At 46.1% G+C, this 14,782-nt stretch overlaps 1 protein-coding gene across 2 annotated transcripts in view; it reads left to right on the top strand.

Moving 5' to 3' along the window:
* Window positions 1-5,202: 5,202 nt before the first annotated feature.
* Window positions 5,203-14,782, top strand: part of usp54a (ubiquitin specific peptidase 54a) — a 36,073-nt gene continuing 26,493 nt past the window's right edge. Inside the window, exons 1-2 of one of the 2 annotated variants that reach the window (XM_076891392.1) lie at window positions 5,203-5,461; window positions 14,074-14,741. In XM_076891392.1, coding sequence (XP_076747507.1) covers window positions 14,559-14,741 — 183 coding nt within the window. In that variant the 5' untranslated portion in view covers window positions 5,203-5,461; window positions 14,074-14,558. The remainder of the gene's footprint in view (window positions 5,462-14,073; window positions 14,742-14,782) is intronic. The other variant, XM_076891391.1, reaches the window with a different exon arrangement.

The following is a 14,782-nucleotide window of genomic DNA, read 5'->3' as shown; positions in this document are numbered from 1 at the left end:
TCGGTTGTATTCCTCGTGGCCCACCATATCCCAGAATTCATAGCGCAACTCAATTCCTGTTTCCAACAATGGCGGCAGCTACTTAGTTTTAATATTACTCTTATTATTCTTTCTGGGTCACAAAATAAAGTTTTAAGACATTTTCAGGCGAGAATGTAGCTGTGTAAACCTCAAATATCTGCTCGGTTTGTCAAGACATCACATATTTGCAAAAGCGCTCCGACGTTTTCAGAGACGTCTGTTACCCACCAGCTCAATAGCTGACCGGGGCGAGAACAGCGAACTCCCGGCACATCGTTGTCAGACACCATGATATATAAGTCACTTGGATAACTTTTCAGTGTTTGATTTGTTCCTGAGTAAATCGGTTTGGCTGAGATTAAAGTTCTAGTTTTCACACAGCTGAATAAACGTCAAACAGACAGCTGATTGATCATCAGAAGTGTGAGACGGTCGAGAGTTTACTCCAGTGTCCTGTTATATTTTAGATAGCACGGAGCAGACGGCCGAGTTTATTAAACTCCACAGAGACAGCGCTGATGCAGATCTGAAGGCTAGACTGTCCCATTTCACAGCCTCACGCTTCCGGCCTTCTCAGTCTTCAAAGGACCCGGCCCACGTAGAACGCGAAGGCCGGGTCCTGAGGAGGACGCAGCCTCTGAATTTGGATACAGCTTGTGTCACCATCTACCTGTCAGTCATAGTGGCCACGCCCCATAACATTGCAAACTTTAAGCCTTAATCCAATTTAAAAACTTGAGTAAAATAAAATACAGGTGAAAGTATCTACAGGGATCAAACAGTTTGTGTATCAGGCTGTAAACATGTTTATTTCTGCTGGAAAGTTTTAACATGGGAGTCTATGACCACTAGCTCACTGCTGCCTCTGCTGGATGTTAGAGGAACTGCAGCTTTTCCAGCCCTGTAGGCACACACTTCAGGCTGTTAAACCAATAAAACTTTACAGCCTTGTCCCATGTTGGACCCCATCGTGTGTGCTCTGTTTTCAGATTTCCATCCTTTGTTCTCATCTTTTCTTTGACGTTGTTGCTGAAGCTCTCAGGCTCAAACAGAAACAGTATAAATCTGTGCCAGCGCTCTCTGATGAACATGCTGTGTGTAAATGAGCTGAAACCTGGTCACTGACACTTGTTACCGCCTGTAGCAGGACAGTGAAACACAGGAACGAGAAGATAACTTTAGACTGATGTGGCAGCCCTCGGAGGACACTGTGCCTTTTTTTGGCGTGGATAAACACAGCTGGTGGCGATAAGCGTCACTCAGCAGTGGAACATCTCAGCAGGAGCTTCAGAAACAGGCTGGACAGTTTCCACCAGTGGAAATATCCCGTCAGTGCAGTTAGACTCAGATCTGAGATCAGCCTGGCTGTTCCCCCACGCTGTGATTTAAACTGTGAGTCCTGAGCTCACAGTCGTCATGCTTTGCACCTCTGAAGTAAAACATCGGCTGACACAGCCTGTGTCTGATCTGATTTAGTCGGTTTATGTTGAGGTTGTTTGTCAGAAAGGCTGGTTCAGAAAAGTGCCAGTGATTAAGTACCAGGATGCATTCTGAGCACTCTTGTTGCTGAATGCAGCGATCTGATTGGTGAGAGCTGTTAATTACTCCTGTGAACAGCTGCGTTAGAAGATTCACAGATTTTACATGTTCGCGGTTTAAAGGCCCAGCTCTCACATTTGACAGTAAAAACATGGCGTCTGTCCACTTTAACCACACACTCCCTCTAACCACTGTTGTCTGTGTGCTGTGACCTTTGACCTCTGTACCGCTCACTCTGCCTCCCTCTGGGTGGAAAACCACCCTCCTCCTAACTTGATTCAGTCAGACGTGAATCGAGATTAAAGAGTTGAGCGAGCTCAGAGATCGCCCCCTGCTGGCCATCAAAAAGACTGCAGCTTTAAGGTGCTTCCACTTTCCCGAGAGTCTCTTTAATACTTTAAAGAATAGAAACTGCAGAAGAAAGAAAGAGAGGCAGCGGAGAGTCTTTTGGCACGTTCACACTGACATCGTCTGCTTTTAATTAAAAAGTCAGAAGCAAACAAACGAGCGAGTGAGCGTGAAGCGTCTGCTGCTGCGCTCCGGTTCAGCCCAGTTTAACGAGAGCCAGGCGGATTCCTCCCAGCAGAGGAATGTTTGAGGCTGCACTGCGGTTCAGACGTGTTCTCCACCCAAACATGAGCCGAGCTGCTCCTGTTATTTCATTAAACAGCGTGGACTTACTGCTCGGCCCTCCTCCTGTTTTTACCGTGGCTGCAGCAGATCCTCTGCAAGGAGAAACAAGTCTTTACGTTCTGATATTAAACGATTCTTTAATGACTGTGTTCTATGAGCATCGTTTCTCTGGGCCGGTGTTCCCTGGGGTTCATCGAGTGCTGCTGCTGTTGTTTCTGGACTGCAGCTGTTTCCACTCATAAAGTCACTCAGCTTCAATTTTCTCTGTGACATAAAAACCATAAATTAATTTTGTTTTGCTGCGGTTTCATTTGTTTCCATGTGAGCAGCTGTATGAGGTCTGGGAGTGACCCTTTCAGTATAAAAGTCAGGCTGAAAATATAACAAACTGTGGAAAATCCAGTTTTAATCTATTTGCTGTGTTATCATATTTAGCAAATAAAAAAATCTAAATCTGTTGAGATGTGGGCCACGGTGAGCAACGCACAGTCGAAAATCAAAAACAGGATTTTTCTCTCATTTATTTGACTGATTTTTCTGCTCCTTCATTACTTTGGTCATGAAGTGTGAACAGCCACGGTGGAGCTCTCAGTTACAAGCCCAAAATCTGTGCCATGCTTCATATTTTCCAAAACTGCCCAGTGGGCCACATAGGGGTCTGTGCAGGACCAGTTCTGGGCCCCGGGCCTTATGTTTGACATCACTGAATATCTATGATGCTGGATTGTTATAGACAAAGCTACAGCAGTAAATGTGTCATTAAAATCATCTCCAGCTGCAGTTTGGTAAGAACCCTCTGCTTTTTCACCACCAGGGGGCAGCATTTTAATGTGTTTTCTGGTTCTTTCTTTTTTCCGTTTCTCCAAATTCATTAGGAACCGAAGATTTTTAACTTCACTAAAAATGGACAAAAATAAGAACAAGTTGTTTTATGCCCTTTCCAGTGAAGGTCTTAACTCTGTATTCTCACAGATAGGTGGGGTGTGTGTATGTGTGGGGGGGTTGCTATGGCTGTGCCCGGGCCCCACGTTTTCTTCATCTGTCCATGTCAGTGTGTGTGCCGACTCAAGGAACAGAAAGGACTTTTACTTATTAAAACCATGAATGATGGTTTAAACGTGCGCATCATGAGCCCTGTGCAGCTCCTGCAGTCAGAGCTGAGCCCAAAGTGTCCTCCTGTGCTCCGAATGTGATCAATAACCTCGTCGATAGAGCCTCACACACACACACACACTGATGACTTCAGCACTGCTGCGTGCTGCACAGTCAGCTTGCAGGTCTTTATTTTCACCATCACACTCCCAGATTAGTCACTTGTTTTCAGATACAACTGTGCTGATAAGCTCATGACTTTATTTAAATGTGATCATACTGAATTCACCTAATCTCACAGTAAATCCATGTGTTTACTTTAAATATACCCTAAAGGGTCCAGTGTTAGGACACATTTAGCACAAAAACATTCATCATTTTTTAAAAACACAACAAATGTCCCTTAGCCGCTCTTACATGTTGGATCAAAGAAACGGGTGGTACCAGAGATTTACTGTAAAAGCATACTTCAGAACAAACGTCATTATACAAGCTGCTTGCATGTTACTTAGTGAGAGTGAGGGAGAAAAAATGTTAGATATACACACTCGAGGACGTTTGGGGGGCGAAACGATAACTTTAAAGCATCAGTGCTCTAGTCCCAAAAGCTGCAGTTCCTCTAGTGTCCAGCAGAGGCTCCAGCATGAGTCAGCCCCCATAGACTCATGTTAAAACTTCACATGAGAAATGTTTACAGTCTGATACACAAATGATCATTTCCACCTTAATTACAGCTATATTAAAGTTTTGTTACGCGATAAGAGGAAGTCGAAGAGGAACGTAGAGAAGGAGAGTACCTCTATATGCAGATGACACAGTTTTACATAGTGGAGAACGGAGACTAACAGTTTATCAGGGGTTCGTTTCAGGACGCAGAGACAAATGACTATTAGAGGCGTGGCCTCTGTGACTGACAAGTGGATGGTGACACAGACAGCTGTAGCTGCTAGCTTTGTGTTTGTGCTGATGGAGCCTTTTTAATGACATAATGGCTGTATCCCAATTCAGGGTCTGCAGCCTCAACGATCCTCAAGGGCCGCGTACTTAAAGACCGCTAAGGCCGGAAGTGCGAGGCTTGTGAAATGGGACGGTCTAGCCTCCGTTGCACTGCCCAGGTTGCCTAGCAACCATGATACTAACAGCTGGAAACGTGTCATACAGCTGTGTTTGACAGAAATGAAGGAGAAAATCTTTTGTTCATGTGTTTGTTTCTACATGAGCTTTGATCATTCTCTGTAAGATTAAGCTCAGCTATTGAACGGCGTATATTTGAAAGTAAAGGCTTTAAAACCAAGTTAGCACAAACGTCACTAATGTCACATGACTTTGCCGACATGTGGCCAACAGTAATGTTTTAATGTTCTTCGTTATTAAACATTTGCACATCAATAAGTGACATAATATTCAGTACTTAAAGTTCACTCTTCAGGCGCCCCTCATCCGCCGTTTTTTTTCGGCAAAATTATCCACACCCACCGCCGCGCTATGCATTCTGGGATATGTTGGGCCACGAAGTCTACACCACCACGTCCTTAAAATTCAGGGAGATGAAGGACGCATTTGAGGGCCGCATTTCCTTTGGATTGGGACAGCCTTTGTTGCGTCGCGGTGACGTAATCGGCCTTAAAATGCGGCCTTTAAGGCTGCAGACCCTGAATTGGGATACAGCCTGTGTGACCAATAACATGGCTGCTGTGAGGTCACCGTACCACAGACCTATCAGTGTCTGTAACTCCACCCTCTCGTCCTAACAGAGCTCTTCTGTCTTGGCAGCAAAAATGTCCATCTTTTATATACAGGTAATGCTGGCTCAGCGGCTGAGCGTGCACACTTTGTGACGTGTTTTACTGCAGGTGTAACACACATGAGCGTGACCAACGGAGCTTAGTTCCGGTGTTTTTCCCGGTTCAGTAAAGGACCTTTGCTTGACTTTTACTTGAATCACCCTGAGGAGCAGCAGCAGTCCTCGGAAGCCTCCGTCTCATACGCACGCACGCGCTCACGTGCTCACACACCATCGCACCGGCGCACGCGCTGGTGCTCGCGCCCCATGCTGCAGGTAGTAACCCCTCCCCCTCCGTCCTGCCGCTTCAAACACAATAACCTCCGCCGCCGCTCCTTCCCCGGACACGCCGGCCGCCTTCCCCCGGGCTCTGCCTCGCTGCTCCGGCCACAGGTGAGCTCCTTTCATGCCTCCGTGTTTCCGCTTTCTCGCCTGCGTGTTCAGCTCGAGCCTCGAAACGCAGCAGTGTCACCAGGCTGTCGGTACCGGGCACAACCGGGACCCGCTGGCGCTGCCGGGCTCCCCGTCCGGCCGGAGTCCGTGCTGGCAGCTGGAGGCTGTGCCCGGGTCAGCCCGGCCCGCCGAAGCTGCTTCGCCCTCATTGTTCTCCCGTGAAGTTTGCTAGAAGTGATGTAATGTAGCCCCGGCGGCGCGCCGGACTCCGGTTAAAAACTGCGGGTTTTCCGCCGCACTGCTACGCTGCTTCTGCGCACGTTTCGGGTTTGATCCCGACTCCGTGTGTCGGGGTCACTCACACACCGCGTACACACCGGTCCTCATCTTTATGTCATCGATCCCAACTCCATCCGTGGATCCTTGCTGCTCTTCATCACCGGGAACAACAGGCTGGGACTTTTAAAGAGATCTGTTTGGTTATGAAATGTAAGTGTGGGCTGGAACTGAACCAGCCGAATTAAAGCGCTGTTCCCGATTTCTAAAACGGCATTTCTTTAATATTATTTACCTTGTGTGCTGTGCTTAGCAAGCAAAGAAACATTAAAGTGCCATATTTTTAAAAGGAGTTTGGCGCGGTGCGACAAAATGCGATGGAACGAGTGGTTTCTTAGATTTTCGTGTAACAAATGAGATTTCAGAGCCAAAAACTACAAAACTAGCTGCTCTCATGTTCCACACATGGGTGGTCACCGATTGTGGTTTAATGAATCATCGTGAACAGAAGCAGGTTTAATCGGAGTAAAACAACCTGTAGGTCTGGTTTCACTGCAGCTCCATCAGGCTGAAGCATCTCCACCTCTCAGGGAAGTTTAGGAGGTGCAGCAGCTCTCACTGTCCTGCAGGAAATGTGAGTTATGTAGTGTGCCGGGGCGGCCACTGAGGTTTAAATTAAAGAACATTATTCAGCAGTATTCATGGGAAAATAATGTGCTGAAAGAACAGGAGGAGGAGGAGGAAGACCTCCTCCCAGTCTGGATGATTTACTGTTGATTCACTGAACTGATGGAGCTGCTGCTGCTGTGAGGAATGTGGAGAGTGAAAATTAGAACAATACTTTGAGAGAAGAGGGTGTGATGGGAAAAAGTTTGTGAGTTAGAAGCTTTAAAGTCCTGTTTCTGAAGTGAAACCAGAGCAGCAGCATCATCATCATAATCACTGATCGTTACATCTGAGGCTGACATCCCAACACCGGACTGCAGATAAGACACGTGAGTGAGAGCTGAGAGAATAATTAACCGTGGAGCTGTTATTGTCGTATCTGTGTAACAGCTTCTAAAGTTGGAAAGTGTTGTTGGAAAATATTCAGACTTGAAATCTGTAGATTTTTGATCAGGGAATGAAGAACACGTCAGACGTGCAGTAAAACGATTTTCCAGCTCAGACACAAACAGATAATAACAGTGATAATAAAGTTTGTTTGTACCTAGAGCTGGGCGATAGAACGATAACGATATGTATCGCGATATAACTTTTACTCGATAGAGAAATTAAGCTATCGCGATAGACCTCGCCGCTCTTGTCCTCTTACAAAAAAAAAAAAAAAAAAAAGGTCAGCCAATCTAAATTAAGTAGCGCAGAGCCGAACCAATCACAGCCGCAGTGTCACGTCACGTGACTTGTTACGTACAGCACAAGTGCCAAGCCGCACGTGTGTTTGTTTGGGAAGCAGCCAGCGGGTAATGGAGGAAATGAGTGTGCCGACTAGAAAAATCAACCGAGCGTGACCGAAGAGAAAACAGATGATGGTTCCAATGCCGGAGAGATTGTCGAACGGAAGAGCCAGAGAAGCTCCGTAGTGTGAAGGTATTTCGGCTATTTCAAGTCTGACAAAAAACAGAGTAGCGTGCACTGTAAATTGTGCCGAAAGCAAGTCTGGAAATACAATAAACTGGTGCATGCGTCACACTGTGCGCCACGTTATTGTTTCGGTGAAATGAATTTCTACAATACTGTTAATTCTACTCTCTGCAGTGTTTAAATGCTTACATATACACACAGTTACTGTCCCTCCACACATACGACTCTGTTCTGCTTCTATGCCCCAGCTTTGTTTACTTTTTCCCACCGAGGCTTCTAGACTTCTGATTGGCCAACATTTCGGCACGGTTAGGAATCTAGCGCCACCTGCTGCTTTGGCATGTTCATAGCAGCGTTTTCCTTCATTTCTGCCTTTATGTGTGGACGGGATTATTTTTTAAAACGAAAACGGAAAATCTCCGTTTTCAAAAATACCCGTGTACGTGCGGACGTAGCCTCAGTCTCTGACTGGAAGCGCTAATTCGTCATTCGGCTTTTGTCAGACTAAAGTAACTGTTAAAACTGTTTGAAAAGCTCAGCTATACAACAAGGAGAGATTGAGAATTTCCTTTTAGTTCTCAGTTTATTTGATATTGACAAAAGTTAGTCAGTTTTGTCTGTTCTTCTGTAAAACAAACTAAGATTTATTTTTAGAATTAATATTTTGTTTCTAAGTGGAATTGACAGTTTGGTCTGTTTCGTTTGTTCTATTTTGAAACTTGTGTAGTTTGCAATATTTGCCTTTATTTAGCTGAAAAAGTCTCATGTTCCTTAAGTACATCTACCCTGTTGAACTTATTATGGGAAATAAATATTTAAATAAAAACAAGCTGCTGATTATTTCACATTTTACTTGTGAGCAACGGCACATTTAAATCTTACAAATATAGTTATTTGGCTGATATCGTGATAGATATCGTTATCGCCTGAAATGAAAAAAACACATCGTGATATGAAAAAATCTCATATCGCCCAGCTCTATTTGTACCGCACGTTTCAATACCAGCGTTACGACGCGCTTCCTGGAAATGATGAACAAACTGAAAGAAAATGATAAATCTGTGATTTTAATCATTAAAATGAACTCAAAGCCTGAGACGAGCTGTAAATATTCTCCAGCAGGAAGCGTGGGTCTGCGAGAACCCCACTCGTGACCTCTGAAGCTCTCACAGGTCTCAGCAAAGTTTGGCAGGTTGCTAATGACAGGCTAAATGAGAACGCTGGCGTCGTTAGGGCTGCTTATTTTAAATATGTGTCTTTAAAAATAGTTAAAAACCTTCCAAAGTGAGCAGAAAGGAAAATGTCTGCATTGTGCCGCAGTGATGTCAGCCGAAGTGTGGACAAAGGGCCGTGCTGTACTTTGGTGTGATACCACTTTGCACCACAAGATGGTGCAGTGAGCAGTCACGTGTCCACAGCGTAGTTCAGTTACAGGTTAATGCTGGTGTTTCACTTCCTGTGATTGGCTGAAACATCTGTGAGACACCGGATCGGTGCCGCTCTGGTTCCCTCGACTGAAACAGGATTCTTTTCATCACAGACAATAATCTGTGTTTTCATCAAGTTGCATCGACGCATTACTCTTAATCAACTTTAAAATCAGGAAACACTGCTAACGTTAGCCACACGCCTGCACTGACTCACTAATGCAGCTGATGTACATCATCGTCTGCATCACTCTGCTGCCAAACCTGCAGACATTACAACATGTAAACATCATTTTTTGGACCGATTGTGAATAAAACATGACTTGAATTCATGGGAGTGACAGCAGGCGTCTTTTCTTCTGCTGCTGGTGTTTAAAAAGCAGCCACTCTGAGAGCTGCTGAGGCCGTCGTCCTCGGCTCGTCTGAGAGCCTCACGGGGGAGACGACAAAAAGCTAATTCCTCCTTTCACTGAGTGGAATTAAGTGATTGAAGTGCTCCACATTCCCAAATTCTCCGAGTTATTTTGGGGCCGTGGCGGCGCTGAAGGACAGCTGTATATTCATGAGCTCTCCTTTTTAGTCATTAGTCCCCAAATCTTCCTCCAGACGAGCTGCCAAGCAGGTCAGCGACGCCGGGTCTGCCCGGAGAGCGTCTTAGCGGGGATCTGCACAGATCTAAGCTCGGCTGCCGTTAAACGCCTTTAAAGAAACCGCGTCCTCCTCCTCTTCTCACCGCCGTCCGTCACCTCCTCATTATTGAGTGTTTTCTGCATCTGGCACGTTTCATTTTTACAAGTATTGACTTTAATTTGATGAATAAATGTTGAGCGGAGGCTCCAGGGAGTCCCGCAGGACCCGAGAATCTGCACTTTACATGAATCGAGCTTCAATCGATTTGTTCCAGCTGCCGGAAAACATCACAGAGCGTTTATTAGATTCATCCTGTGGGCAAAGATCCAGGCACAGCAAAGGGAACAGCCTGTGTCTGAGGCCGTCTACAGAGCACCGAAGCGGACAAAATAAATCGCATTTAAAAAATCAAATAAGCTCAAGAACAAACTTTTAGTGCTTATTTATTATCATTATTATTATTTAATTCCAACTATGATAAATAGGGCTGCCACGATTAGTCGACTATCAAAATCGTCGACGACTGATTTAATAGTCGACGCGTCGTTTGAAGCTTTGTAAGATCCTGAAAGACGCAGGAATAAGTAGCAGGATTTAAGAGTGTAATAACGGACTGAAACAGAAGATGGCAGCACTGCATGTACAAGGATGCCAGCTGCCGTTAAACCCGAAGAAGAAGAAGCTGTGTCCCAGAATTCATAGCGCGGCCCAGCTCAGTTTCCAACAATGGCGGCAGCTAGTTAGTTTTAATGTTACTCTTATTATTCTTTCTGGGTCACAAAATAAACGTTTAACATATTTTCAGGCGAGAATGTAGCTGTGTAAACCTCAAATATCTGCTCAGTTTATCAGGACACCGCATATTTTCAAAAGCGCTCCAACGTTTTCGGAGACGTCTGTTACCCACTAGCTCGATAGCTAGCTGGGGTCAAGGGTCACTAGAGCCGTGAGAACACCGGACTCCCGGCAAATCGTTTTCAAACCCACCGCCGTCTTTCACTACTCAGGTTAAACATGATATATGAGTCACTTAGATAACTTAAAATGTTATTGTTTGGCTTTTTTCAGTGTTTTATTTGTTCCTGAGTAAATCGGTTTGTCTGAGATTAAAGTTATAGTTTTTACACAGCTGAATAAACGTCAAGCAGACAACTGATTATCAGAAGTGTGAGATGCTCCAGAATTTACTCCAGTGTCCTGTTATATTTTAGATAGCAAGGAGTTTATTAAACTTCACCGAAACAATCTGCAAATTTCATTTAAATTTAATAAACGATCATCTTGTCTTTATTTTTAGTTAGCACAGACCTTACACACTTAAAGCTGTAAGCTAATGATAGTTATATAAGAGCAGATGCTGCTGGTGCAATAAGCTGTTCATTATACGTCCAATGGATGATGATCTGATTAGTCGACTATCAAAATAATCGTTTGTGGCAGCCTTAATGATAAATCGACTAGTTACTGCATGTCAATTATTTTTATGGTACTTTATATTAAAAATGAGCATTAAAATCATTAAAATATCAAATGACAAGAACATAGCTGTATTGTATGTATTATTGTATGTAATGTTTGGCATAATAAGTATAAGCAGATTTAAAATGACTTTAGGTTAATAAGTTGAAATGAGCCTCAAACAGCTCATTGTTTGAGGCTTATTGTTTTTATATTTACGTCATCGTTCGTTTCTTAACTTCATTGTGGTCTTTGTTTATTTGGTGAATCGTTTTTAAAGAGTCTCAGAGACCAAAAAACCTGGGTTTGGTTGTTTTTGCTCGCTGATGAGGAGCTGCGAGTCTGAAAACAAGGCGTGAGCTCACGGACCGAATCAAATCGATGCCCCCCCCCCACCCCAACCCCCCGGCTTTATCCCAGCACCCCCACTCTGCCCAGTGCTCCCAGTGCAGCCGCGGTCAGCCTGCACACAGGCAGCACCGAGCCAGCCTGCTGAATTAGAGGTGATTATATCGCTGTGTGTGTGTCTGTGTGTGGCTGTAAAGCCTCTGCGACAGACTGCCGTTTTGTTACATAACCAGTTTTACACTAAATCAGCCTCGGCGCTCACCGGGAGAGGAAATGACCTCCAACCTGTGCTACCACTAATCGCTAACAGGAAGTTAGTCTACAGGTAAAAACCCAAACACCCTAAAAGTGTTAGAGCGGGCGATACGATTGGTTTTCTTTGTTTCACCTGTTTGCTGGTCAGCTTTGGAGTTTTCATTAATCACTCTGTCATCACCTGTAGGCCCGGAGCTCTGCCCACTTCATTATTTTTAAGCCTGAGAAAAGAATTGTGTCTGACAAAGACCTCACTAGTCGGCCTCAGCTCAGGATTTATCAGATAACTCAAACTTGTGTCCCTCACTGACTCACAGGCTGGAGCCTCCGATGGACGTTAGAGGAACTGCAGCCTGGATGTCCACAGCGCAGCGACCCTCAGTGCCTCGGTGTGTCTCAGTGCACTGGAGCCGCTTTCATTGAGAAAAATGTCTTGGATTGAATAATAGCTGTAGTGCCACCTGCTGGTTTACCTGCTGTATGTATTTGCCATGCAGCAGGTTTGGGAGAACCGGATTAGAGATCGTGCAGCATGAACGTGTCGTTTGGTCCTCGTCACATTTTAGTTTTCTGCGCAGGAAGTGAGGCGAGTCGTTCGGAGTTTCACTCGAGTTTCACTTGAGCTCCATGAGTTCCTCGCTGCCTCTCAGCCTGCCTTTTGCTCTTATTCTTTTCCTTTAAATGACATTTCACTGCCGCAGAGGCAGTCGAATGATCCAGGCTGTTAGTTTGCACTCACCACGCTAAAATCATTTGAACCCTCTTAGATCATAAACAAAGCTGTACGTGTTGTAAGGCAGAAATCACAGCAGTGGTTTGTTGATGATGCAGCCCACGCTGTTTGCTTCACTCTAACCCTCTAACCCTCGGGCTTACAGCCAGACAGAGAACACCTCTGACCTCAGCGAGGTGAATTCAAACGCCCGCCTGAGTCTGTGCTCAGTTGGACTTTATGAAACCGGTCTCAGTTCTGAACCTGTCATGGCTCCTTTGGAAAAGTGTCCACACGGAGACTCGGTCCTGCACAGAAACACCCGCAGACAGACGGCGTAATCCTGACCAGACAGACGCATCTGATCAGGCTAATCCCTCCTCACCTCCCTCTGCTCTGACCTGCAGATTACCACATGCACGCACACACAGGCACACACACACACACACGGACACACACCACTTCAGAAGGCACTGCGTTGTGTAACCCTTTCCTAACCCAAACCCTGCTCCAAACCTTTGCATTGATCCTTCGAACCAGGAGGTTGGTGCAGGTGGTGCTGGTCGTGTGAGGCGTGCTGGCGAGCGCGTGCTGGCGAGCGCGTGCTGAGCTCAGTGAGCTGTTGAACATGCACACCATGTGACTCATAACCTGTGTGAGTGTTTGGCTTTAGTGGGCAGTTTGCATGGAAACAGCCGAGGCTAAAGAGGGAAACGCTTCAGGAGCATCGCTCCGCCCGCCGGAACGCCCATCGAGTCTGACAGTTAATGATCAAATGTGCGAACCCGCCTGGCTGTGGCACATCTGTTTCACAAGAGCGCTGCGTAGGAGAGGAAACGGCCTCCTAGACGCCGACTCACAGATCTACGCCTTTGAGGTCTGAGCAAACTGAACCCCGCCTGAGGCAGCACAGCAGCTCATTTTCAGGCTCAAAGGTCAAAGGTGAAGCCTGGGTCTGGTTTAACCAATGAGGACATGATCAGAATCAAAGCTCCAGTCTGGACAGGGTGGTGTTAAAGGTCATTAGGCCCAAATCTGAGCCCGTTTCCCTTATCGACCTGGCTCCACCTCTTTCTGTGTCTCATGTCTGGTTTTCTAACATCTGTATATCTTCACATCTGCGTCTGTCTTAATCTTGCGTGGGGGAACAATACCGAGAGTGAGCGAGGGAGGTGTGGGCAGGAGTGGAGAGGGGGTGACTGCAGTGAGGAGGAGGATTCCTCATTACAGCATCTGCACTGCACAGGCCTAACATTATCTCAGTCTGGGGTCTTAGAGGAGCTTCACAGGCCAGTTATTACAGAGTAATGGCAGCCTTGCAGCCTGTCATTACCCAGCACACCTTCATGTCTCTGCTCCTGCAGTTTGCACACAGCTCGGGCCCTGCTGCGCTTCTGCTGATGTCATCAGTAACCGTGCACGTGTTTTAAATCCGGAGGGTGTTACACGTCCGCTGAGGCCCTGCTGGGCTTTAAACAGCAGGAAGTGTTTTACTGTCATTTAGATTTAAGTGTTAACGTCTAATGGAATCAAACGCACGCTCACAAGCTCATCAAATGGAGCTGCAGAATAAAGCAGGGTTTGGTATCAGGGGTCGAGGCGATGGATGCACACAAAGTTTTACAGGTTTCTGTTGTGGTGAAATACTTCCTGTGAGCTTTGGGGACGTCGCAGCACCTCGAACTGCTTTACAGCACCCTTTGTGTTGATGTGTTGGAGCTGGGCGCTGCTCTCGGGACATTTCAGTTTCTTCATCCTTCCAGGCTCAATCGGTCCACACAGAATATCAGAGACGTTTGTCTCTGCGTTTGATGAGCAAAAGGTTGGGTGTGTGTGAGGATGGGGGAGTCAGGCAGAGCATGAACGAGCGCGACGGTAAATAAAGTCCTCCTCTAAAGCCTCCCTGTCCTCTTTCTCTCCAGCAGGTATGTTCCGATTGGCTGCCTGCACTCGACCTCTGACCTCTGACCTGAGTGTGTGTCCGACCTCAGCCCCGTGGCCACGGCGATGAGGATGACCTGCTCTTGCTGATGTTTGAAGGGTGGATAGAAGGGCAGGAATCCTGCGATTACACAGCAGAGGGTTTTGGGAATACTGGGAATTGTGCGTGTGGAATATTCAGCCTGTAAACAGATGCTCATTAAGAATGTGAAGCCTTTTATTCCCTGAAATACCGAAGTGAGAAATTTTAGATAACTGATACATGTCAAACGTTCAGACGATTTATTGTTTTTTTACATTTTATTGGATGCTAACGTTCCTGTTTGACTTCACGTTCTTCGTTTCTGGATATTTTTATCTCTGCCTCCCTCTTGGCTGGAGGAAATGGATCAATCTGCACTGAAGCGAGAATACGCGACAGGAAGTTGATCCCTACAGGGAGCGAAGACGAGAACAAACTGGGAATATGTCGTGGAAGAGGAACTACTTTGCATCAGACAGCAGTGGAAGTGGTGTCAGCGGAGGAGGAGGAGGTGGGGCTGGGACGCAGGGAATCCTGACACCTCGCACCACGACGTCCATCGCTCCCAGCAAAGGGCTGAGCAACGAGCCGGGACAGAACAGCTGCTTCCTGAACAGCGCTCTGCAGGTACCGCCTCACACTCTGACCTTTGGCCCCAGCTTTCAGGC

The sequence above is a fragment of the Maylandia zebra genome, linkage group LG13 (assembly GCF_041146795.1).
Source record: "Maylandia zebra isolate NMK-2024a linkage group LG13, Mzebra_GT3a, whole genome shotgun sequence".
NCBI lineage: Eukaryota > Metazoa > Chordata > Actinopteri > Cichliformes > Cichlidae > Maylandia > Maylandia zebra.
Note: the sequence above shows the minus strand (reverse complement) of the source record. Positions and strands in the feature narration are given on the sequence as shown.